The 27,573-nt window shown below is 42.8% G+C and overlaps 1 protein-coding gene across 1 annotated transcript in view; it reads right to left on the bottom strand.

Moving 5' to 3' along the window:
- Positions 1–27,573, bottom strand: part of met (MET proto-oncogene, receptor tyrosine kinase) — a 64,197-nt gene that overhangs the window by 18,525 nt on the left and 18,099 nt on the right. Inside the window, exons 3-11 of the mRNA XM_084555830.1 lie at positions 23,126–23,329; positions 17,400–17,528; positions 16,673–16,849; positions 15,938–16,095; positions 15,271–15,388; positions 14,889–15,025; positions 14,379–14,543; positions 13,918–14,017; positions 2,112–2,321 (exon numbers count right to left, since the gene is read on the bottom strand). Coding sequence (XP_084411956.1) covers positions 2,112–2,321; positions 13,918–14,017; positions 14,379–14,543; positions 14,889–15,025; positions 15,271–15,388; positions 15,938–16,095; positions 16,673–16,849; positions 17,400–17,528; positions 23,126–23,329 — 1,398 coding nt within the window. The remainder of the gene's footprint in view (positions 1–2,111; positions 2,322–13,917; positions 14,018–14,378; positions 14,544–14,888; positions 15,026–15,270; positions 15,389–15,937; positions 16,096–16,672; positions 16,850–17,399; positions 17,529–23,125; positions 23,330–27,573) is intronic.

A 27,573-nucleotide genomic window follows, 5' to 3' on the forward strand; every position in this document is an offset into this window, starting at 1 on the left:
TTTAAAGTCCTAACACTGCAACACTGAAGTCTTCTTTAGCATTCACATTTAAGTTTTGTGGCTGTTAAACTATTTGCATAGAGCGGAGCAATATTCTGTAAACAAATTCATGTCTTACTGAGGGCACACAGGCTTGGAATTCTGGGCCAAAGAGGAAATGGTGAAATAACTGATAACTGAAGCGTCTTTCTTAGCGGCACAGTTAATCATGAGTCACAGTGATTGAAATCAGTGCCTATAAATTGAATTTCTTATTAAAATCAGCAAGACAGAGCAACGTATTCTTTTTTGTGACCCCTAGCGGGATGACAACAAAACCCCCCCTCTGAGATGTGACTGGAAGCACACGCAGCTGCTCTCCACGTGAGTGCGTGTAACTGAGTTAGCGGGTGTGTACTGTTTGACGGGAAGCTGGGAGAAAACAGCGGAGCTTAATTTGCTCTTCTGTCTCCACTTATTCCCTTGCTCTCCAAGTTTGCTCTTGTCCCCTCCCGTTCCCTTCTCGTTCCGTCTGTTTTCTCTCTGATTCCACGTCTCTTTCTCTCTCTCTCTCTCCCTCTCTCGCTCTCCCTCTCTCTCACACACACACGCACATAAACATGCTTGTTCGAGTGCAGCAGAAGGCAATAAAGAGAATGATCACATTCCGTGCGTGACAGCTTGGGATTTTCCAATTTGACACAGAGTGGAAGCTCGCACCTGTTCCTGCAGTCTCTCTCTCACACACGCACGCTTTCACTCTCACACACAGCAAGACAATTCGGTAATTCCACGAAGTTGCTTGCAATTAGGCTGCACACAAAGGCAACACAAGTCAGTGTTGTGCGTCTCCTCGCCGTAGACACGACAATACCACACACAAAGATATAAAAAGCTGGCGCGGGAATACCAGGCACTCTAAATAAACTGTCACAATGATAATTGTATCTTCTCAGTGTCCCGTAAAGTGATCAACAGCCAACAGATAAGAGCCTGGCCCCGAGCCAATAACAACAGCAATACCAGTGAAGAGCTGTCAGTCAGAGGATAAATATTCCTTTATTTGGCTGTTACTCGCAGCCATTTTGGGGACGGAGTTATCAGATGGTGCTAAATGAGCCCAGCATTTGCCCTTTACTGCAGGCCATTGCAAGGCAGGGTTATCAGATGGCGTTAAATCTGGCCTGTTTCGGTGGGATGGCTGGTAACATCCCCCTGGGTAAAAAACCGAGGGGGGTGGGGGGGTTGTCTGGGCTGAAAGGAAGAATGAAGGGGGGATAGACGTTGGGTTGGTGGTGGATTTAGCATTGGGGCCAAGGTCAAGTCTGGGAAAAGAGTGAAAGAAGGAGAAGAGGAAAAAAAATATGCCAGCATCCCTTGTGAGAAGTTCAGCACAGCTGCCACAAACCGTCGAGCTACAGTCAACAAAAAAAGAAAAGGAAAGAAAAGAGGAGAAATGCGTATTTCATTGTGTTCCTCAAACGGGCTCTGGGGACTGTGGTGGCTTGTTTGAAAAGCAGCATTAATATGTCAAGGGGTTTGACCTCAGCAGCAAGAACAATGCAAGTCAACAGAGAGCCTATACACAGAGAGGTATAGCAGTGGAAGAGGGATGGGGAGGTTGGGGCCCGAGGTGTAAACGATGGGAAACAGAGTCCACGTCCTGTTTTTCATTCAGTATTGTTTCCTTCCCATCTTGACTTGGACCATGAATGACTGCATGTGTGAATGTGCGTGGGTATTAGGAGGTGAGGTGCAGAAACAAGTGGGCGTGAACTTTATCCAGTGAACTTAAAACGTCAGATCGGCAGAGTTCAACACCACAAGCACTTTGCAGACAATGTAGTGCTAGTATGACAGTTTGACACGTTTCTGCTCTCTTTATGCTTTTGCTGTTCAATAAGCACTTCTTAAGCTTTTGAAATGTACCACAGCGCATAAATCTTACTTGACAACTGTAAACTGGACAGTTTCTGCAGTTATCTTGAGTTTTGCACCTGTTTCTGCAGGTGTCAGTCCTGTAGCACGACATTTCTTTACCCAAAAGCTACTGTTGTACCGTTGGCCCCTGGCAGAATAAAACTTAATAAAGTTAAGAAGATTCTGTTTGCTTCAACCATAAGCGCTCTCACCTTGAGCTCCACAATGCTCTTGTTGTCCTTGGAGGTAAGCTTAGGGTCCTGGAAGAGGGGGTCCTCTACGTAGATCAGGTCCCACTCATCTGTTGAGTAGCCGTCCAGGATGAACTCCACCTTGGTGACCACGGGCGGCTGCAGGGCCAGTTTGGCCAGAGAGGGTGTGGTACACTGGATGGAGGTCCGGTTTTCCCCGTACACACAGCTCTGGAGAGGACAGGTGGTGGTAAGGTAAAAAAAACTTTCACAAGTTAGAACTGCTTTGTACATTCACAAACATCAAGGCAGTCTTCTGCTGGATATGTTTGTTTGACTGTGCTGAGCAGACCATGCTGAACTGCTTTCACACATGCTCCTAGCTGTGATAATGCCCAAGAACAGCCCTGTCATCAAAATACAGGGTGTTTACAAGCCTTCTCATAAATGAATGAGCACGTTGTGACGTATGCGGGGAAGTCAGAAAACACGTGCCTAGCTCGAGGAAGCAAAACCATGAGTAGGTGCTACAGTAATAGGTCATCTATAAACGAATGCTATTTGTGCTTACATACCAGTGAGGCATCGTTTCTTTCCTGTTTACAGCTAACATAACAAGAATACCTCTGATAATGACTCCATGTGTGCGTACAAATTCTCCTCTTGTAGAAATATGTACTACACTTGGAGCACAGTCCATACAGCAGTTCCACTAGAGCTTTGTAAAGTTTAAAAAAAAAAACAAAGTAAGGAAAACACACTGTTAATGCTGCACTTGTGAGAGCCTGCTAAGGACTCCTCAAACCCAAACATTCACTGAGAAAATAAGAGCATCAAACCTAATGCAAAATAATCCCTTAAAGAAAAAAGAAATCCGGGCTCAAGTTTGACTTGTCAGGCCATTCCCAGTCTTTGAAAGTATAGGCATACAAGAACACATAATCTCATGAAGGGATATACCACATCAACACCTCAGATACTCTTGGTACTCAAGACAACTGACAGCTTCACTCAGTCAAAGTCAACTACAAGGCAGTAATCCTCAGTCTGGCTGCTTCTTTTACACTGCACATTACATGGGACAGCGCCTGTGTGCAGCCGCTGCTGTGTTTACACCTGTGGCCTAAGGGCACAACAGTTTTATCCCAGGCTGGATTCAGCCAAGATAGGCCTCCCAGCTTTTTGTGCTCAATAACACCCCGGGGTGAGACAAAGACAGCTTGGAAAATAGAAAACAGACCTTTTTTTAATTTTTTTTTATTGAATTGTGGCAGAGTTCCACGTCGTTTAAATTGAATATAGGTATTTATGGAATAGAGACGCTGAGGCTGACGTCTCCGGTGGTTGCGAGACAAAGAGCTAAACCGTATGTGGCTGGAGTAACGTATGAATAGCCTTGTGAAAGCCAAGCTTCATGTCTGTGTTTGCACACTCGCTTGAGTGTGACATTTTGGCATGTGTAGTTATTAGGGGAGCTACAACAAGAGCTGCAGGCTTACATGAGGGATATCCAACATGAAAAAAGTGTGACAGAGGTCAGCAAACATGCTAGTGTGCCGCACGTCCACATGTCAGTTGGATTCCTACACGCGTGCAGCAACAAAACATTGCTGGAAAACACACTTTGTAACGCAGCAGCACCTAAAATCAGTGTCAATGTAATCTGGAGCCGGGGCAATGTTCCCAGAAACAAGAAATAAACAGACGCAGACTGATACGAAGCAACAGTTATGTGAGCAGTTAAAGTAATGTGAGTAAAATCATCTCAGTTTCTGCCTGTCAACATGCTGTTTTATTCTTTAACACTTCACTATTTTTCATTTGCGTCCCGACACAATCATTTAGCTTCAAAATGTTTGTTGTTAAGAACAGAGGACAAGGAAGAAGAGAGGACAAGGAAGTTGTGAAAACTGCGGCTTCTTAATCACGCAACGCATATATCAGTACAAGAAGCACAGAGTCGTTAAGAACTGTGATGGCAGCATATCCTCGTACACAGGTGCACTCAGAACAAACTCTAGTTGTTTGTCTGCGTGCTGAAAGATCAATGTTTGCTCAGTGGTCACAGCCAATGATAGCCTGTGTTTATCTTCTGGGTTACAAAGGTGGATGCGTGGCTAAGTCGATAGTCCCCTGCGGACAAAAGGTGAAAAAGAGGTGATCGGGTCAATGCGACCTTTGAACAACAAACAGCATATTCACACTATTGTTTGGTAACTGGACGCTTACATTGCTGTTGTTGTCATATAGTGGAGTCATTTACAAAGCTTTAGTAGGTTTAGTCCTACTGGACATACTGGGTACAGCAGAGTCCCAAGCCATGTGCAAGCTTTACTGCCCAAGCAGTAAACAATGCTGCTCACAAGACCCTAACTTTGAATGCTGTAGCGCTTCCTCAACAATCACCCTCTCCTTTAGCTATTTTCTACTGTTATGTTGTAGACCATGTTACAGTAAGGTTGAGTTACACTGAAAACAAACAAGAACAAAAACCACACCCTGTCAAATGCAGTTGAAACACTGCTGGAGCAACGAGAATAAGCTCTTGTTTCTTATTTCTGTAGCATCTTCCTAGTTTTCTGCGAATGGTAGTGTCCTACATGAGAACACTAGTGTCTGTTAAAGTGGGAAAAAGTTTGCTTCATTCATGAGATATTTTAGTTTTTTTCCAAAGCTCACTTCAGTCTCTTATTAACCCTTTACAACTACCATGCCGCTTTTGTATTGCTATATTGGCTGAGTCACTGAGCAATGTCATCTGTGAGATGTGCATATGTGAATGACAAATGAGAAGACTAACACATACAGTTGCTTCTGTTTCCTAAACTACACAAATGCCAATAGAAAAGAAAACTTTTTATTATCTCGGGGGGAAAAAATTGCAGTTAAATCAGAATAGAGTACATAATTAGCCATGTATAAGTGATAGGGCTGCACTTATACACCGCTTTTCTGACCTCAGAGGTTCAATGCGCTTCAAAATGTTGCTCATTCACACAAATACTCACACACCAGTGGTGCAACAATAACTGGCTATTTTAAGGTAAGACAGCTGCCACTGTGACTGTGTGGTTGAAACTATTTAACAAAGAGTGTCAATGCTGTCAGATTATGGGATGAATACTTCTCCAATTTGTTGAATATGTGTTTCCGGTTATGGCACAAGGTTTTAGCTAATGTCTTCTGGTGTGTGCGGTTGATAAATAGCAAGTAAATCCTGTATTGAAAGTGTGAAGACTAAGCAGCAACAGCAAATAAACTGCAGTTCCTCTAATGGCCACTTGAGGCTTGCTCTAAAAGTGAGCCAATCACCATAAACCTCCACGTTTAACTGCCTTTACAGCAATAATAAACCAATGTTTGCATAACCTAGAGTTAGGTGGAATCAGGCGGCGCCAGGAAGGCGGAGGCCGGAGCTGCCACACTGAGCTTAGATCCGCACTTTCGGAAACCTATGGGTGAATCTCCATCAGTTCTAAACGACGAGGGGAGTTGAGGTTTAAATGAAAGGAACATTTGTGGGTGTTGGCCATAGGAAACTTTCAAGACTACTCTTTTAACCACCAGATACATACCTGTAGTTGGAGGACACATGGAGCAACATGAATGAGCGGCCAAACGTCTTCAAGAAACTCTACAGGTCTTGTTTTAGCTGTTTTTTATTTAGATATACTATGACCTGGGTGCCTGTGAGCCTTCACAAACATGTCATAATGTTCTGACTGTAACGCCAGGACCCCGTGTCCATGTATGAGCTGTGTACTGTACACGAAAAGGAAACCTGTCTATACTCTTCATCACTTTGGGTTCAGCACCAAATGCACCTCATTGATATTTTCATTAAATGTTCCCTTTTGTGAAATAAAACACACTGGGAGTTCTGAACACATTATGACTTGAGAGCAAAAAAGCAAAGTGGACCCTGGGGGTAGACCGGTTGGAAATCAATGTGTTATGGAGTCTGTAAAGATTGTTATACACTGGCTGAAATCTGACTTCCAACACTCATCCTGATATCTGACTCCCCAGAGAGTTGCTCTGACTGCAGTAGCAGCAGCTCTGTTGAAACTTCCTCACACGCTTGCCAGTATGACTCCCTAGTGAGCCATAGCAGCCCAGATGGACACACACACACAAACGCACTCTCGAAGTTACATGCGTCTGCAAATACACAAACACACTCACAACACATGTACGTGCTTATAAACTGTGTGTGTTTGTGTATGCGAGGGTAGCTCTGGGTCAGCTAACAAAAGCAATCCAATTAACCTTCCTCCTTCAAATACCAATCAGGAGCAAGTGGAATGGGCTGTAGGGCGGTAGGCCCCCCTCCCCTCAATTCTGCCTCCCATGGGTGTAGCGAGAAAGAAAAATATCCTGTGAATTAGTGGAAACCTCAGTCAGTTTCATTGTTCGGTCGATGTCTCCTCTTATTTAAGGAGAGGAGGTGAAGGGCTATAGGTTGGGAGCAGCTGTAAATACAATCGCTGGTTCACTGTGGGGTGATGAGAGAACCAGTGATCCCGAAACCTCCGCCGTCCCAGAAGGATCATTAGTGTAACTGCCTGCGAAAAAGCCAAGTCATAACGTAGCTCCCACGTACAAAAGTGCTTGTCAAATCTAGAGTGATTTATACAGCGCGGTTTTATGCCATTTCCTACCATGCTGTGTTGTGTGGTCATTTACTCTGGATGTAAAATCTCCAGTTCTGCTGTGTCAGATCTGCTAGATTTTAAAGTTCTTATTCAGATCAGATAGAATGACTACACAGACATTTTTCCTAAACCCAACTTTTCAGAATAACATCCTTTTAGGACCTGCTGATATGTGCATGGAAGAAAACTACAGGGCACATGGGATCATTATGTCGACAGTGTGTGAAGACTCAGCTGTTTTATTTTGAAAACTGATGTGTCTATGTAATGTTATTAGTTTTCTTCTGCCCTTATATCGCATCTGCTAGTAGTTATCTTTGCATATACTGCATTAACCAGAGGCAAGGGTATCTATGTACTTTTCCAGTCGAGCATTTCAGCCATTGCAATTCTTTGTGCATGATGCTTGCATGATCCTGGCAATTGAGCTTTGTCTGATTCATAATGAGTTTCCCTTTTGGTTATTTTCTGGGCTGTTTCTTGATCTTACCTTTTTGCTGACTTTTGCTTTCCTCATTTACCTTACACACAGCCCCACCATGTAAGGACACACAGTTATGGTATTAAACATTTTGACCTACCCTACTGTTTTATCTCTGAGTCATTCTCTGGCATGTGGAATTCAGAAACTTGTTTCATGTCCACCACCATGTCTTTCATTAACCCTCAGGCATCATTAGGGACATTTTTGTCCATTTGGGGAAATTTTCTTCTCTTGGAAGTCATTTTGGCTGTTAGTGCACATGGCACATTTTTTTTGGAACAAAGTCACTCTCGAAATTAAAGGTCAAAAGAACACTGTGAACAAATGTACTACCCTCTTGAGTCATTAAGAATAAAAATGTCCACGTCCAAAATATTGCTATAACTGATTAATATTTTTTTATTATTTTTTTTTGATAAGGCTCTTAAACCACTTCATGACCAAGATTATCTAAAATATTGACTTGATTGCATTATTAGTTTTTGTGTAGCATCAGATTTAAAAAGAAAAATGTTCAATTGACTCCCATTATAACTATTATTTTTTTAATCTCTCAGCCAAGCCACAATACTTTTGTGTTTCAGTTTGGAGAAAAATGGTCAAATTTGTCATTTTTAGTGTTCAACCCTATAATCATCCATTTCCCCATAGGGCTTGTTCATACAATGCTTGTTATTTCATTATTTTCTGTGTTTGTGTTATTGAGCTTAACAGGCTATTTTAAGGTCTGTGTGTGTCTGTGTGTGTGTATTCATAGTCATATATGCACTCTTTCAAGAAAATAAAAACATAGGCCCCTTCTCTTACTGCACTTCACTGAGGAGAAAACAAAAACAGCAGTTAGTGAGTTTATGCACATGGCTGGAGTCCTGTCACAAACTGTATGGAGCTTGGTTGTCTGGTCATTTCATTCCTTTGACAATCAAGGAGCAAGATGAAGATGTTCTTCATTAGAGTCTGATGTGGACTTTGTGATGGAGTCAGATCATTCTGCTTCTTCTTCTTCCTCCCCTGATTTTCCATTGTGAGTGGAGACGACACAAGGGATCTTGCAACAGAGTGGACTTCAAAAAGTGGGAGATTACCCACTATATTCAAGTTGCCAGAGGTTACGACATTATTCACTTTCCTGCATCTCTCTGGGAGTTACAGGCCACACAGAGAAGAACATCTTCATCTTGCTCCTTAGATGTCAAAGAAATGAAATGGCCAGAAAGCCAAGCTCCAAACAGTTTGTGACTCCAGCCAGGCGCTCCAGCTAGGTGCTCCAGCTCACTATTTTCTCCACAGTGAATTGCAATAAGAGAATGGGCCCATGTTTTTATTTTCTTGAAAAAGAGTGCATATATGGCTGTGACACACACAGAGACAAACACGCACCTTAAAATAGCCTGTTACGTTCAATAACACAAGCAGAAAAACTAATGAATAACTATGTATAATTTTATGCATAGGCCCAATAATGGGGAAATTGCTGATTTTAGTGTTAAACACTAAAAATGACAAATTTGACCATTGTTCTCCAAAATGAAACCCTAATATTGCAGAATGAATGCTTTTATTGTGTCATGGCTGAGAGATTAAAAAATAGGTCACAAGAGGGTAGTAAATTTTAAATCTGATGCTACACAAAAACAAACAATGCAATCAAGTTAATATTTTAGATAATCTTGGTCATATCCAAGACTTATTTGAAAAAAGTGGCCCAGACACCCAACATTTTTTTGTATTTTTTTTTCGTAAAAGACTTAAAGTTTAAGTAATCAAACTGGCATTTTAAGGGTTAAAATGCTCAAAATTATGGAATGGAATTTTTGATAGTTTTGTAAAGTGCTGAAGTGGTTTAAGACATTTAATACAGAAAAAAATCATAAAAAAAAGTTTTTATATTTTTGGACGTGGACATTTTTGTCCTTAATGACTCAAGAGGGTAGTAACTTAAAATGACGCCTGAGGATTAACAACTCTAAGTCAGTTTTGCTATCGTGGGCCACACTGTAAATCACTGATAATTTATCGTATTCCTCAAAATACACTATAATGTGTTTTTATGTTTGTGACACTGCCATATATATAGCAGATGTGTCTCCATCTTTCCTACAACTGCCTTTTGCTTTACATTGATAAATGTTCTGTAGTAACTTACACCCCATTAACCTACAAGCGCAGGCTTGTCTTTCATCAATGAGCTGCTCTACTGGAATCACTTGGAGCTCTGAATCACCTTGACGTCTGTGTCGGAAGCGAAAGCTTTCTGCATTCACTTTCACTCCCCCCCTACTCTCAGACACCCCCGGCTGTGGGGGGCATGGGAAAAGAAAGAAGCTGCATGAAGTATTCAGGTGTCAGCTGGAAGGATTTAGTCCTCTGGGATGAGATAGGAAGAGGAGCCTGACAAGAAACAAGCCAATTTGTGAATTGAGGCGACAGGTGTCTGGCTGTGTTGAGGCCTCCAGCTAAACCAAAGTATCTGTATATGTGCAGTCCAGCAAAGCAGGCGCTGGAATCATAAACTCCCCTCCCTGAGCTTTGTGTTAGGAAACAACTCCTCTCCAGCAAAGTGAGAATTCACAGAACACGTTTTTTGCTGTTTTTTGGTGTATGTGTAGCCTCCTTTGGCTGTGTGACCACGCCAGCTTTTCACGACGGATCATAAAAAAATGTCTTTGATGTTTGTGGGAAAACTGAGATAGGCTGAGACCCGGCTTTACTAAAGATCTGAGGGGGAGATATCAAGTCAACACTGGCTGTGTTTTTATGCTCTGGTTCCAGCTGAGACCACTGAACCTCGGCCGTTTTTTTTTTTTTTTGGGGGGGCGGGGGGGTTGCAGTTCTTGGCCTTTCTGTCTTTGCAACCTTCTCTGGTGTGAAGATCTCACAGCTTCTCGTCCGAACGCATTCTTCAACATCAGCTTCTTGGAGACCAAGCTGGTCACATGGCTGTCATTTAGGGATATGAATAGAGCTCCAGAGGCATGATTAACTGGCTTACATTACCCGGGGCCCAGTTTTGCTGGCAATAGAAACCTCTGGGATGTCCGTTTATGAAGGATCCTTGCGTCTATTTTTTAAGAGGTCATGACAATAAGACACTTATACTGTCCCTTCCCATGCTGAGCCTTAACTCATCCCGTTTACTGGAAGGAATTTAACAGGCGACAGCTGTGGCTCTACAGGGCATGATCCCTTCCTAAATCATTAGTAATGATAGACTTATTTTATACAAGCCTTTCACTCCATGCTCTCCCACTCCAGAAACCTTGCAGTTTGTTTCACCATTGCTCTCCGTTCTTTTATTCCAGTTTGAAATGAACAATAAACAAACAGGGCAAGGGTTCATGCCAATATACTGTCATTTTAGATCCATTCACAGAAACACAACATGTGTTATCAACTTGAAAGTGAACTAAACCCTTACTAGCTTGTGTAAACTTTCAACCCAGAGACAGATAAAAAAAATAAATTCACACGGAATAACCCTACTTCATCTATGATTACAGGTGAAATTAAAAACTCGTCTTTATCTTCCACACACTGTTGAGAATGAACTGAAACTGATGACTCTACTTGGTTTTAGGGTTCAGCTGAAGCAAAAGAAACAGACCTGTATATTTTAAAAGCGTATCCATAAATAAAATGTTATTGCTTATTCGATAAATCAGCGAGCAAGCTTTGTGAAGCTCAGCTAAAGTAAATATGTATGGTTTTGTACACACTGCTCCGCATGTAGCTTTCCAAGAGACTCTCTGCCAGGCAGAAGCTCATAACCATTCAATTTTCAATTCATTCATTCTTAGAGAGTCACTATCATTGGGTATTTCGCGTGGTCACATCTACAACCAGTTTGGAATCACCAGTTAATCTAGCAAGCATGTCTTTGGACTGTGGGGGGAAGTCAGAGCACCCAAAAAAAACCTACACAGACACAGGGAGAACATGCAAACTCCGTCAGTCCTAGCTGGCTGGTGGGTGCAAACCCGGAACCTTATTGCTGTGAGACAACAGTGCTTACCACCGCTAACCACTGTCTGGGCAGCCTTTTACAGGAAGGAATCTCTGTATCTGGAACCAAAAAGTAATAAAGCATGTTGACCTACTACAACTGAGAAATCAGGTATGACATAAACAACCTTTTACAGCCCTAACGTCTCCAGTGTGCTCAGTCTATTTTTAGATTTCAACTGTTGTTTTAACCTTTGTCCAGAGCGAGCTGACCAAACATGACACTTCATCTCATACAGATGCACACGTTCCCACCTGGAAGCTACCCTGTGCGGCAACAAGTACCTTCTGTTGTCTGTCAGAATTATTTGTCTAACTGATGAAAGGTGCATTGATAAGAACTGTCGAGGGAGGGTAGGGGGATGGTAGCTTGCCATGTGAAACAAGGATATTGAAAGCAGCAATCTTTGGATCATAAGCTCCTCAAGCTGTACCTCCTCACACCTAAGCTGACCCATCAGCCTGAACACAGGTCACTGACCAGTGAAAGGGAAACTAAAGGATTAGACACCGTGGGGAGGGTTTGTGTGTGAGAGGGAGACAGACATTACAGGGAAGTCATATTAGAGATAAAGGGCCAGTCACTAAGACCTGAGATGAAAGATTTACTCTATTGGGGTATGTGTTCTGCGTGTGTCTGTATTTACTCCACGTGTTATTATCGCCTGACTGAACATGCAGCAGTGTGTGCTTCAGGATGACAGATAACATCATTACAAAGCACTGCTTGTCCTCAAACCACCTCCCCAAGGCAAACATCGCAGAAACAGACAACAGCACACCTTCCCTTTGTGTAAAGAGGTGCTTGTTTGTTATGACTCACCAGGAAACATGTCACCTTTGCTCTGAAAGAATGCAAGCTAGAAAGCTCCACCATGTTATCACGTTTATGGAGTTATAACAGAATTATGGCAGTGGCTCTGACGGTTTCCACTGATTTTCAGTTTCACTTGAGCCAACATAAAGCGGAACTTGATAAGAGGTCAGATTACCTCCTTGCACGGAGATTCCTGCAGTAAAAGTGCTGAATTTCACTATTGATGTGGTATCATTTTAGCAGCAACTGCGATGAAACCTGAGCCGTGAGGCTGATATTCAAGTGAACTATAAGAGTGGATCAGAGGGTCAGTAAGTTCACATAAAGAAAAGCCACAGTGGGTTTCTGTGGTCAGTAATATTACTTCAGACACTGCTGAGCCTTTTCTGGCTGCAACATGAAAACTTGAAACTTGTGTCATGAAAAGACCAGAGAAAGGAATACCATTCCTTTTTCTTTCATTGTTGTGTCTGCATTATGAATTGGAGCCCTACATGTCCCCATAAAGTTTTTATATTTTCCGTTCCAAAACAGAGGGAAAAAAGGGAAGCATGACAAAACTTTCCGTTTTAGTAGGTAGGTAAAAATATTTTATAGGAATAAAATATAAATTGAATCTTTACAGAATTCAAAAAGACAATAAATTGTGTAGTACGTTCAGCCTTACAGATGACATTGTGCAGCCCTTCCATTTATGATCCTCATGTTCAAGTAAAATTGTATGTAAGCAATAGGTGCCATTTTGTCCAGGTTCTAAATGCTGGGATCAATTAATTGCTTAAAATGTCTTTGCAACTCAAACAAAGCCCTGTTGCATTTGACTTGCAAATGCAACACATCAACTGGCTCACATCAATTTCAGCGGCCCGCAGACAGTGCGTTGAAAGCCTGGTGTGTGTCAGGTCGTATAATTTAAAACACTTGCAGGCTGTCGCGGTAAGGGCCCGTCAGTCTCAGACAGCGATGATGTATTTCAAGCATGCAAGTATTGGAGCGTGTGTATCGCTTTCCTGCAATAAGTGGAATAAAGCCTGACGGAGGTGAGGAGAGCCAGAGCATCCTAAAGGCTTCTGCAACTGTACGTGAGCCAGAGGTGACAGCTGGATCCTACAGATCAGACTGTGGATTTTCCATTTCCTCTCCTCCCATGTCTGCCTGAAACCTTAACCCTTTTCCATTGTCAAGAAAGCCTATTTGTTCTAAATGCGTTTTGGAGCTGTTAGCATGTATAATGACTATACCATCCATGTGACAGCGAGGTGCTGACGTGTTTATTTTCACATTTTGCCTGTTGTGCGTCATGTGACAATGATAATAGCCAAACAGAGCCAGGAACTACATCAGGAAACAAAACTTTACTTTGCATGTTCGTATTTGCATTTCCACGGCGTCTCAATAACAGCCAAAAGAAACAACAATGGTTTTAATTACTCTGTCAGAGTGATGTTTGAACAGGTGTTGCAATGAAGACGGACAGAGATGCAAAAGGAAGATAACATACCAGGAGATAAATATTAATTGTCCCCAGAAGCATCAATGTTCTTGGATTGTTTTTATGGTTTAAACAACTGGTAAAACTGGTACTCTTTCTTGCTCTACAACAACATAAGCATCAAAAAATCCCATCACAACTACTAATACTTTTACTAGTGAAATGTACTAAATGGACATGCAAGGCATATATATACATATACTGTATACTACCTGCACTAGGTTCTAGTTGAAATGCATAGAAAATAACTTACTATACTGTATAAACTCAGACATCCACATGGGAAACATTCCTCAAGGAGAATTTAAACCTACCTCAGACTGTAATGTCAATGATGGATGCTTAGTTTTGATGTATGACACTCGTCTTGTACTCACCACGTAGAAGGTCGGAGATCCCGGACTAGTGCGGAGAACCATTTGAGGTTGGAGGCCGGATTGGAGGAAGAAGCCATGAGCAGACACTGTGCAGCCTCCGCTACAGTGAGGGGGTTGAGAACGGGTATTAGCATTAGCATCAGACAGAGACACAGTAGATTCCCAGTGGGAGGAACCTGCTGTTAGCGTTAGCAGTTTAGCCACTCGTCACCTCCCACTCATTTCCTACTGCTGTAAAACTAAAGCATCAATCTGTCTCGGTTCATCCACAGGCATCCTCAGCTAAAATCCCCCCTTATCTCCTCTTAACCGGAGAAACATGTAAGACCTCAGGTTTAGAGGAAATTAACTGAGATGACATTGACAAATAATGATATTCAAACCATACCTGCAAATAAAAATTGTGTGGAGCAATACATGGCAGATGGAGAGTTTAAATTCTGAATGAATGTGACGCTAACCTCACAAAGGAGCGTGAAGGCTGGATGCTGTTAATGATGGGGTCCTGGTTGTAGGTGAACAGCACGGGGGCAAGGAGCTCCACTGAATCCACTGTCAGCTTCACGGGCTGCTCTGAGGGAACAGCGTTTAAAGGCGTCTGGCAGGTCACCATGTAACGCGTTACGCTGATGGCGGAGTCGAGGACAGGGTCAGGGGGTGAGAGGGATGAGTAAACACACTGGATATATTGTTTTCTTTAGCATGCACAATGGTAGCCATTGTCCAAGTCCCTATTCATGCATTTCTCCAACATTAGTCCTGCAGTTAATTTCTGCTGCTTGAGCGGGAAAAGGAACAGAATGAGGAAAGAGCATTGAAAAACAAGGGGAAATTCATGAAAGAACGACCATTGACCTTTAACCAGACGCTCAGCTCAATGTCAAGTCCAACTTGAGTGTGCGACCATTTCTAATGGACAAACTATATCAGCCAGAAAGAAACAAAAGGATAAAGAAAGTAATTGAACTGACCTCTTTATATTACAGAGTTCCTTTCCTACTGTCACCGCTTGCTTGTTTCCAGCATCCAGGAAGTCTCCTCTGATGGTCAGTATGGTGCCTCCAGACTTTGGCCCAAATGTTGGAAAGATTTCGTGGATTACGGGGTCCTGGACGCAGAAACAGCCAGAAACTTTGACCACGTCTTGAAGTGAAATTTCTGCATTGCTGACTACGCATCCAACACAGACAGTCTGCTCTGAACAGCAGCTTTCCCCTCATCAAATAGGAATTTGTTGCTATCAGTGTTCCACATATGTACTATATATAGTTTATTTTTAGACATTTTCAAACTTGCAAACTACGTTAAATATTGCCCAGTGAAATGAGAAACAACGGAAAACACAATTCTTACCACAAAAGTGAAACCCGAATCCATCTTGGCTACCTTGTGGCCACTGGTGACCTTCACCGTGCGTCCTGATGGGGTGAAGTTCCCACTGAACACTGGGGAACACTGTATCTCAGTCCACCTAAACCCGAACCCCCCCAAACAACACACAGACAGGGCATTATACCCTACCACAGCCACCCAGCGTTTAGCCTAATTCAATGATTATCCAGTGCCCTTCAGGAATGCACAAATCTTCATCTGGAATTGTGTGGGCCGTGTTTTTGTTTTTTTGCCCCCTCCCCCCATTTGTAATGAGGTTGTTTGTAGCAAAAAGGGCTTTTGAATGGGACATAGCTCTAGTGAATTTGGAAAAGTGGAAAGCTTGGATTCAGCGATTTTCCCAGCAATTATTCAGTTAAGGGAGTCATGTGCTGAATGTGGCGGGCTGCAGATGATGGGGGTGCTTCTTGACATTCTTCCATCAACACAATAACCCCTATGAGACCTGCTCTGCCCTTATAGCATGCCAGCGTATGGGTCCCTTTATCTCATAAACACCCACCACTTAACCTACATGTGTCTCTCTCTGCTTTCAGTACAAGAACAAAACACACACACACATGCACACTGTTTACTTAGCAAAACCTGAATGTGTTATGTTCCCTGAACCAAACACACACGCACTCACCTGTTGATGCTGTCTTGCCTGGGCAGTTTGCAGGAAGCTCCCGCCACCTCCACAGTTACCAGTGAGACCTTGAAGCTCTCAGTCTTGTCGAAGCCGAAGTTGTGTCCGCAAATTGTCACTGTTGTAGAGCCTCGTATTGGTCCAGAGGCTGGAAAAACCTAATGCATGCACAGGGAACACTTACATTTTAAACGTCCATCTGTTTATCCTCCCATAAAGCTCAGATCTGAGATTCTCTGCTTTTTCATTCCCACTCCCAGTTTGTTAATTTATAATAGTCAATTAAATTGGGATATTACATTTCATCTTGATTTAAGCATTTAACTGATTTATTAGTTACAAACGTTTCATGCAAGTGGTGTGGAAAACAACACCAAGACCTTAACCTTCATACAAAATACACAAATCCAATGCAAACAAAAGCATTTCACAAGTTTGACAGACAAGTTATATGAGCTGGGATCACATGTTTCGGTGGCCCAGCAAACTGAGCCAGGAGGTAGCTGGAAAGTTACTCAAGTTTACTTTTAGCTTGAGGATATTTGAACAGTGTTGAAAGAGCAGTGGACTGAACAATGAAGAACTGATACATTTAAACACAGCAAGAAGAAAATGAGGTTTAATCATTCTGTTGGTTGTGTTTGCGTGGCAAAATCATGGCAGTGGATAGTGACAAATGGATAAAAAAATCTGCAGCCTTCATGCATCACTATGGCGACTAGCTGCTGTGGTTACCTGTGTGATGACGGGAGTGCAGTAGTCCTGGGTCCAGGTGGAGGAGGAGGGACACTGGTTCGCTCTGGTGCAGCGTCCATCACACCAGCCACACTCTGTCACTCTTGATGATAGCAAACAGGACGTACAGGTGGTCAGCTGACCACAGCCGGGGCCAATCAGAGGGATCTTAGTGATCTAGGAAGAATTGAATTCAAAGGTCTTAATATGACATCTTGAGCAGCTACACAGTGTTAAGCCTTTAGAAACATTATCTTTTATCTTTTATTTTTACATCAGTAGCAAAAACATCTCACTAATACAAGACATTTGTAAGTATTATTTTCTTATTATTGTTCAGAGACAGAGTTTTCATGTTCTCCCTGTGTCTGCGTGGGTTTTCTCCAGGTACTCCAGCTTCTTCCCACTGTCCAAAGACATGCTGGTTAGGTTCATTGGTGATTCTAAATTGGTCATAGGTGTGAATGTGAGTGTGAATGGTTGTCTGTCTCTCTGTGTTAGCCCTGTGATAGACTGGAGACCTGTCCAGGATGTACCCCGGCCCCAGCCCAATGACAGCTGGGATAGGCTCCAGTGACCCTCCAGAGGAGAGAATGAATGAATGTTCAGACGAAAACAGGGAGATTAAAACTTACCAAATGTGTCTAATAGCAATATGCTCCCAACATGGCACAGCTTTTTTTTCCCCTTAAATCAATTTTTGTACACAACTTGTGATTCAGCCCACCTTGTTTCCCGTGGCCATTAGCAGGGCTCCGTCTGAGTGGTCGGCATCCAACAGCGCTACACTCGCGGAGACGGGTCTGGAATCCAGGCTAATGTTGACATGAGGAGAGGCAAATCGGGAGAATAGAACCTGAAAGAAGAAGGACGCCAGTGCAGTCATTTTAACTGCGATTTCATTTGTATAACAGAAACAACACTGCTATATGTCTGTTGCTGAGAGGAAGAATAATGCTCTATCTAAGGATGACCATGAAGCAAACAGGTGACCAGACAATAACAACAATTAGAGTTAGGCTCATTTTCAAGGATCCATTGTGTGAAGCAGAGTTGTGCTGAGACAGGCTGGCTTCCTCTTAGCACTGGTGTCTAGTCCAGGGTCCAGACAAAGTGTGTCGCTAGAGACATTCTGCATTGTCTGCGTAGGAAGAGAACAGGTGTACTGGTGGCTTATTGCCTAGCATATCAATCTGAAATTATTATTTTTGTTATTAGCTGCTATTACACAAATTAATTTGGGAAATTAAATTTTTTGGGAAACACGGATACAGCTACCTCTGCCAGATGTCTCTTCAGAAAACTGCAAAGCTACCTGTTTTTAAGTCAACATGCATTGTGTGCTTTTGTGTTCAGTGTGTCTAGAAACAGAAACTAAAAATGGAGCAGGAAGTTATCCAACAAGAGCAGCTGAACTCTGTAATGGCACGTAGTGTCAAAGTCATATATGACCCCGTGACCAAGTTGATTGTTTAGTAAAATGTTTTACCTCCATGACTGTTGGAATGTGACAGTAAAATATGACATTATGAGAGCTGCTGGAAGCCACATATTTAGTTTAACAGTCTGTTTCTGTTTTTAACACAATACATTTGATGTTGTTTTTTGAAATTCTTGATGAGACTGAAGGCCTTTCAACGTATGTGTTTGTCTGCAAATGAAGATGTAATTGAGGATACTGATGTTGAGGAAGTAGCTTTTGGGACCTTCATAAAGAAGATCATTTAAAAACAGAACTAGAGCACCAGACATTTCATCCAACAGAAACTAGTACAATGATCAAAATATGTCCAGCTACAAAAGAGAAGTAAGGACTGAAGCAAGAATCTCAATCTCCAGATGTTCTGACATTGCTCCTAAGAATTCCAGCACAAACCTGTGGAGCTGTAAGATATCTCACAAATGTTCATCCTCTTGGACAACTTTACTTTTTAGCAGCAAAGTTGGTTGATCATTTGAAAGTGTTTGTCCAGTACCACTTCAGCGAGAAACCCTCAAAGAACACTGAAGGTGACACATTTGTCCTCATGTGTACAGTCCTGAATAATTTGTGTTTGAGTTGACACTCAATGCCAGGTTACCACAAAACAGTATGCTAGTTTAATAGCAACATGTCAGCTTCAGTCTTGCGGTTGCAGCCGCAAATCTGCTGCACATTCTACTGAAAGACGCCCCAATCTGTACTCTAATAGCAGTACATATTCGACATTTCCCACCTGGAGAACTTACGCACACATTTTAAATAATGCACATTTCACGGTTCATGAACAGAAGTCATATACACTTGCACTCAGACATAAACACAACTACTCATATACACGCATTGACTGAAAAACATACAACTCCCTTCACACACACACACACACACACACACACACACACACATGCAGTCAACACACCTGGAGCAGCATTTATCATTCGTGGTTTCACTGCAATTACAGGCCTTGGAGCAAACAGAACAGAACAGGGTCTCTAATGGGGTGTGTGGTTACTCCTCCAGTTACATGAAGTCCTCAAATTATACACACACCCACATGCACTCACAAATAGATGCGTGTGCATACACAGGCATATTTCTTTTTCCTATGTGGAGCTGGCACCTGGCTGCCTGCAACACAAAGACATGCAGGGATGAGAGTTGTGCGATTTACTGTCTGAGACTAAACGCCACATGATGCAGTAAAAGATTGTTTCATCTTCTTATTGTAAGTCACTGCATGTAGCAGGATCCAGTAAATACCGAAAACACTATGCGTTGTAAATTGAAATGGGATTTTGCTGGTTGGCTGATACACTGCTCGCCCTCACGTCATGTTTTCCAGCATCATTCCTCCCACTGTTTGAGCCTCATGATCAACGTTAGCTTTGTAACAGCGAGTATAATAGGTGGCTTTCCTCTGGGGACCAGGCTATACAACAGGCGTCTCTCTGGAGGTAATAGCGGTGTAAATTACAGCTTATTGTATTAAGCGGGCGGGGGAAGTTTGGCCTATAAACACGGACACTGTGTTATTCCCACAGTGGTCCAACTGAAGTCGAGGGAAACACTTCCTGAGCCAGAATGGAGTCCGTCGGGAGGGGAGGGAGGGGAGCAATGCTCTCTTCCTTTTACTGCCTCTACTCCAAGTTCCCTTTCGCCTCATCCGCTGGAAGCGACCAGGAAACTGAAATACATGAATAGTTGACAGCTTCTTTTTATCATACTAACAATGAAATAGGCTGCCATAGCAAAGACGACCACCTCTCGCAGATTCTTGTTGTTGCTTAGCTTTGGACTGGGAGAACAGGTGGCCGGGGGGTCGTCAGTTCAAAATGCACGGCTTGGCAATTCAGGTCCAGATAAACTGAATGTCATACAGCGGTCACACTCTGTAAATGCTGCAGTCTGGGGTCAAAGAAACATATGCTTAGAAGAACAGGGCAAGGCCAGGTTTACCTATAACAGCTTTGTTTGGAAATAATACTGAGGGACTCACATGTCTTCCTCAAGTACATCAGGTCAATACTGGACCAGGATATTGGTCTGTGATGATGTTTCCAGTCAGCAGTTTGGATTATAACCTTATTGTTCACCTTCATCTTCTAATCTTCCAATATTTTACCTCCTAAGGAACATCTTTCTAACTGGAACAACAGACTGATTGTGACTATGATCCTTCCTTGATTAACTTTTCAAAAGCTCAGCATTGACCTTGGGGAATAGAAACTGTGCCCAGAGCTACCAAAATAAGGCCACAGTTTTTGGTGGTGTATCCTAATCAAGGCACCTTCTCCGTTACTGGGATTTGCATGAATGAATGAGAGGATGTCACCATAAAAGAAAGGTTTCCTGTGCCCTTTTTTTAAAGTTCTTCTTGCATTTTATTAAAGTTTGTCTTCTTGTGCCGTTTGTGTATTTTTTATTTTAACCAACCTTCTTTTCAAATCTTCCCTCAAATATGTGTCTTCCTCTTTCTTTCTATTTCAGTTAACTCAAGTTTGTCCAAGCAATAGCACTGTATTCAAGACATCAACGTTTTCTTTTCTAATACTTAAATCTAAGTGGAATAGATTGGATAGAAACATTATCACTGCACTAGCAGATGTGCTCACTTCTTATAAGAAATCTGTTTCTTTTTAGAACATAATTAGTGATTAAGTGGAGAGTTCTGTTGCACAAGACAGCTGGTCTTCTCTTTAGACTTTGAGATTAAACAACAAACTTCAGCCAATTCAGCCAGCCACAAAAAACGAAAAAGAACTGACGGAGGGAATGGGGGTGGGGTGGGGTGGTGGTTGATGCTAGGGAAACACGCAGCAACAGCTGCACGGGACGCTCAGTGAGTAGAAAATGCCGTGCGAGGGTACATGTCCGTGGAGCCCACCATTCAACATTAACGTGCCGTTCGGCTTGTAACCCCCGCCCCCAACACACACACACACACACACACACACAGCCCTCTGCCACCGTCTCTGCCCTCTCTCCATCCTTCCCTGCCGTTCCGTGCAGCTGTCAGCCCCTTTTTCCACGTCTCTCTCCTTTTCTTTCCATGCATGTCTTTTCTTTCTTGTGTTTCAAAAACACGTGAGGTAATTCAGCTTTTGCTTTATGTGTTTCATTCCATTCGCCATAGTTTTTTTTAGTGATGCACCAAAGCAACATGACCCGCTGCACTTTACTCTGCAGCTGCAACCATTGCATGCATAGTTTTATTGCTGGAGTGGATGGGCAAAACAACTGACTTGAAAAGGGAAAGTAGCTGCAGTGTCACAGTCCGAGATGAAGCTACACAGACCTGTCTTAATTAATTATGTTGACTGCCAACATGCTATATTTTTCCTTGATAACAATCACTGGTATTACTCTAATGCAACCTTCGGCTGGCCAATCTGATCTGAACCGCAGGTGCATTGGCACTAACTAGTTAGAAAAATATTCCATTTGTTACGTATCAGTCTGGAGAGTTATGTAAAGTTATCTCAATAAGCACAAAATTGGCTTGTGTAAACACAAGTTGAACTAAGTTTAAAGTCTAAAGGTACATGTAACTGTTAAAGTATGTAGTACGTGTGCATTTCTGAAATTGAAAAAATTGAAAAACAAGGATACTTGTACACATCAGGCATAACATTATTACCACCTTCCTAATATTGTGTTGGTCTCCCTTGTGGCTCAAAAATAGTTCTGACTCATCAGAGAATGGACATGGGCCTTCTGAGGGTGTCCTGTCCTTGTGATTTAGGGAATTTGCTGTTTGTCATGTTTTTTTTAGTTGTTCCTAAAGCGTTTTTGTGTGTGTGCCTGTGTCAGGCTGCATCCTGCTGTGGATCCTGCTCAAGGAGTGTTATTGCAATTGGGTGCGAGTGCCTGGTCTGGTCTAGGTGGGTGGTACATGTCTAAGTACCACAAACAAATACCAGATACAAAACATTGCATTGTCTCAAGATGGTCAATGTTGCTTACATCTCCTGTAAATGGTTTTAATGTTGTGGCTGATCGGTGTATGTGACCTGTCAAACAGTCCTTCAGCGTTCAAACTAATTTAGCCTAATTGTAACCTAGTTGTCGCGACATATTCTGACCAACAAATTGCCAGATCAGTGCTTACCTGGAGGCCAAATACCTGCTAGAGGGGCCCCTATAGAGACGCCTATCTGACAGCAAAAAAAAAAAATAATTGCAATTCCTAAACTTCAGAAGTCAGGTATTAATGTCAGTGCTGCAATTCAAAATTAAGTTGTAATCAAGGCCCAAGCTCAGGGATGTATATCATGGCATAAAAGTACATAAACTTTGTCAAAGAGGGAATGAAGTGGAAACTCCCTTTAGTGTCACCAAGAAAAATAACATTCATCATAGTCAGGGTGACTGAGATTACAATTAAGTCTTGTGAACTAACATGAAAAAGGAAGAAAACATGTTGAAAATATCTGGCAACCCGTGTGCAAAGGGGTTTTAAAAGGTCTGATGCTTGCTGGAACCACCTCAAACTGTCTTTTACATGATAAACAAGAACTAGGAGACTTAAGTCTATGCCTCATTTAAATAAAACCATTCCATGATTTAAATCCCTCAAAAATAAAGAAGCAGCTAACAAGAAATCAGGAAGGTAGAAACCACTGCTGGTTTGTGCACTTGTCAGCTAAAGGGAGTGTGTTTGCTCAGACTGCAGACTGGAACATGGACTTTTTGGAGACTCACTGAGCATAGTGCAAAGGTAAGCAAATTGTGCAAACAGAAAGCTCCTGGTACTTGGTCATAGCCATCCCTCTAGCCTGCAGAAGCACCTGCAGGTGACTCTGTGTTGTGTCCCGGCAAGGCGCTTTCACTCCTCACCTTCCAACATTGTGCCACATTTACATGAACAATGAAAAAAGGAACTTGCACCTGCTGCTGTAACATTTGGGTGTCTTAGTACACCAAACTGCTAACATTTTACAGGCAAATAAAGACCTTGCCAGTGACTTCTTTACCTGTATGTGGCGTCCATCTGCAGTTCCAAGGTATGCAACAGCGCGGCCATGAACTGGCACCACAGTAATTGAAGTAACCAAGGTGTTTGTCAAGTCTTTGTGCCAGTACTCCAGCCTCTGAACAAACTGGGTCACCTGCAGGCGGTACGTGCCCTCTTTGCCTTGGTGGATTCCTTCATGGGGGTCGCAGTCGTCTGATGTACTCTGCAAAGAAACCACAGGCATCTGTGAGAGAAAAGTCCCCGTAGTGAGCTCCAAGACAAAGTGTACATTGACAATAATAGTGGAGAGAACACTTTCTGTTGTGGTTATAGGCATGATGCAGCCAAGAAATGTCAGCAAAATCTGCGTGGTCATGTTAACAGTGAGAAATAACCTGTGGGAGACATGAGTGAAACAATGAGTGCATAAGAACAAAACCTGGAGTGACCACGATAGACTGCTGAGTACCAGAGAAAATCAAGACACTGAAAGAGAGAGGGCGAGACTGGATCTCTTTGTCCAAACAGACGCTCTTGAAAACTACTTGTTATATAATATGATGTTGAACTATCTTCTTTCATATCTTACCCGATGGGGGAGGGTTAAGAGGCAAACCTCCTAAGCCACCTTTAGCTACTCTTTCATCAGGCCGAGCTCGTAATGGAGGTCTCGGCGTGATAGCGCCTCTAGGGCAACTACATGCTTTGTTGAACAGAGGTTTGAGGATGTGTTCATGGGAAACGGACTTTCATGCTGTTATCCATTCCATGAGCTGATTTTTCTCTCTCCAACTGGGAAACTCCGTTTTTTTACCCCCACCTTCCTCTTTCTGTACTTTTGTCTCCTCACATGACTTCAGAACCAAAATCTGTCTGTCCAGCACCCCTTGGTTTTCAAACTTCGCTGGGTTGTGCAGATTGTTGTGTCTGGAGCCTCTGAAGCATACAGTGAACGCACAAGGCTGTAGCCAGAGTTGGATACGGGGCATTTTCTCTATCAGTGACCCCCTCCGCCTCCCTCCCCTTTCTGCCCAGCCATGCTCTCACTGCTCCGACCCTTGATGTGTTTAGTCATGGCCTCCTGTCCTAGCCTCAGGTTTCATTAATTATTAATGGCCCAGAGGTTGGTGGGCCTCTTGTGGCTCTTAAGGTCCTTGACCTGGCCGCTTGACCAAGCATCGGCTTTCTGTTGTTTTCACAGATTCAGTGGATGATGACCTCTACGCTGGAGTCACAAGAAGGGGGAGAGAGTACAGGTAGACAAATTGTGCCAACTTGTGTACGCACTGATTCAAAGTGCCTCACAGCGTCATTAATGCATTCAGTTCTAGTATGAAACACTTCACATTGTGAATGCCTTCCTTTTCATATAAATATGTTTGTGACCTTAGTTTTGACCTTTTATTGTGCATTAAAGAGGAAAAACCGATCTGTGATTCAATTAGAACTCACAATGTCTTGTTGCCTCTACCTGGGTCATAAGGTCACTATTTGTAGTTTGTGTGGAACTTGCTGCATCATTTGTTTAGAACCGAAGTGTAGGGCAAGCTTTGAAGATGAGGAGAACAATGGTGAGGTAATAAATCAGAAAGTTTTTTTTCTTTCTTTAATGGTGACGTTACTAAGCTGAGAGGAACAGGACCTCACAAAGAGGAAAGGCGAAGAAGGCAGAAAAACCTGGCTAACTGACAAGCATGCAGCAACAAACCTTGGTTGAATTAAATCTCCTCAAGGCCGCAATGGCTGCCGTTAGAGAGACAATGGCTACGTCGAAGCCCTGGAAGACGTGGAGGAAACTGAAAGCTAGCAGAAAAATTGGATGCTTTCATGCCAAACGCACAGCTGGCAGGTGGTGAAGCCAACTGATCTGCACTGAATTACCCAATGCTAAAGAGCGGACAAATAATTCAAACTTGATAAGAGATGACAATTTGTGACTGAAACTGATTTAGATTTGGATAATGATCTGGAGACGTAGCAAAATAGACACGTAGCAAGTTTGCAAAATCTGACAGCAAAGCCAGAAGAAATGTCTCCTCTTCTTCAACCCTGAAGGTGGGCTATGTAATGCGGGATGTTTAAAGAACACCTTTCCCAGATACCTTCTTGTTGGGCTTTTCAAACAGGTTAGATACCACTGATCCCATATGAAAAACATGCAAACCTGACAGAACTCTTCTGGCTTCTCTAAAACTACAGCAGATAGAGAGGTTGTCACTGACCAGATTATGCCACGCGGCTCAAAAAACAGGCCCCGGGCTGATTATTTTCAGAGCAAACAAGCAGGACTTTGGGATGTTTGTTGAAGTGGAGCAGTACGATGGGAGGAGGAACTGAAAAGGTCCACGAGGCATTCCTCTGCCTCGGCTTAGGTATTCTGAGGATCAAGGCAATGAAATTGGACAGTGGAAAGACTGTTTTGACAAGCTTCGTTTGAAGCTCAGCTGCTGTTATCCTTGGCTATTTCTTGGCATGGAAACAGAGTTTTAGAGGCCGTCACAGCGCCAAATGCCATGGAAACAAACAGGTTCCACGAGAGGAAGATGTTTGATAAAGACCTCAAACATATGGTACACCTAACAATACAACCACCATGTAATAGTGATTTTAGAATGCTGGCAACAGTTTCTCGAGTGTATGAGGTTATAAAGTGAGTTTCTAGTTGAAAGTTGAAAGAAATCCAAAGTCAAAATGGCTTGGAATAAAGGTTGTAATCCCTACATCAGTTTTGAGGAATGCCAAAACATCTATCCACCTGTGCTTTTTGTACAAAAATGAGTCACCATCTGTCCACCATCCAGTACTTTAACTATTTGATATTAAGTCATTATTATTTTTTTAACTGATCAGTGACCTCAATTCTAGTTGGAGTTAATGTTTAAAGCAAAAACGTCATCTTTCTCTTATGTTCATCTGTTGAGAGATTTACGGTCTGAGCAAATGTTCCTGTGTTTGACATCTTTCAAGCCATTTTGCGAGCGTGTCTTTCACCCGTAAAACAGGCACCGTGGGGCACATATGTGGGATATTGTACACCTTTTGCCCTATACTTAACCAGCAACCATTGTCTCCAAAACAACGACTCTGCGATAGGGTTTCGGAGTCGTGGAGCTCTGAAAGCCTGCGGCACTGCTTGCTAAAGTCAAGAGGGGGGGAGTGAAAGGTGATCCACATGGCCTAATGTCGTTTTCATATTCTCACTGTGGCCCCCGGGTCCTATGTGAATAGATGTACTAATGCCCAAATTATAAACTATGGACTGGCTTACTGGTAAAAGAACCATTGGATGCAAACAAAGTCCGTGTAGTGCAAAAATAGGGTAAAGGCGCTCTTGCTAATGCACAAAAACACACAATGTGTTGTGGCGGCTTAGCCTCGAGTTAGCATGCAGAAACCCATGGAGTCTGTCTCATTGCTGGATGCTCAGCCGGCTGTCTCACTGGAATAACAGACCTCTGACCTGCGGATTGCTTGTGCAATGGTGCACTCCAGACTGCAGAGAGGTTTGCTTGTCGTCAGGGTGTGTGGAAATGCATTTTTTAGAGAAAGTGAAATGCAAAGGAATGTGAAGCGCACGCATGGGCCTGCGCTTGTGTGTATGTGTTGCGAGGAGGGTATTGTTGCGTTAATGTTGGGACATGCATTGCAGTCCCCCACCTGGACTCAGGACGCACGATATTCTGCAACCTGACTCTCTGTAGTTGTAACAACCGCGATGTGTGCATGTGTGTCTAAAGACACAGGTGGCTGGTAGCAACAAGCATATGCAGCCATGTGTTAATGTTCGTTTGCGTGTTGGAGTTGACCGTCAGGGTGTTAGGGACAGTTAAGGAAGTGAGAGAAGCTTGCAATAAGGCGAGGACAGACGTTGGCGCTTGCAGTGCAGCTGGCCTCGCCCTCGGGTGGACCCCCGTCCTCAGGCAGGACTGCAGCATTGCCTATAATGGGCCATGAGGTGGGCACGGTCACGGGCAGAAAATGGCCTCACACATAAACAGGTTTAACAGAAGACAAGGAGAATAATACGCAAAGATACATTTTAAGAGACATTCTAGTGTGTAACTGTCAAACAATACAAAACCAGTGGCATGCAGATTTAATTTTTCGTAACAGATGTTTGCATGTACGCTGGCAGAACATGGGGTGATTTAGTACTAGTGATACTGAGGACTATTGTTTTGAAAACACTATTTCAGATTCATTTAATTCCAAAACCACATGCCCAGAAAAAATAATGTTTCTTTAGTCAGAGTAACTTCCTGATTCTTCTGATGCTTCCCAGCATGCAAATTGTTGTCTCCACAGATAATGGATGTGTCACATAGCGTACAATGTGTGTGAATCTGGATTCATTTACTCGTTGAGCATGTATGAACGTTTTCCAAAATAGACACTGCTTTGCAAACGTCAGTCACCATGCTGTCACTCACCGTGTCTGTCCACCCGCAGAAAACTGGAGCTTTCTAA

This window comes from Chelon labrosus (assembly GCF_963514085.1).
Source record: "Chelon labrosus genome assembly, chromosome: 11".
Lineage (NCBI taxonomy): Eukaryota > Metazoa > Chordata > Actinopteri > Mugiliformes > Mugilidae > Chelon > Chelon labrosus.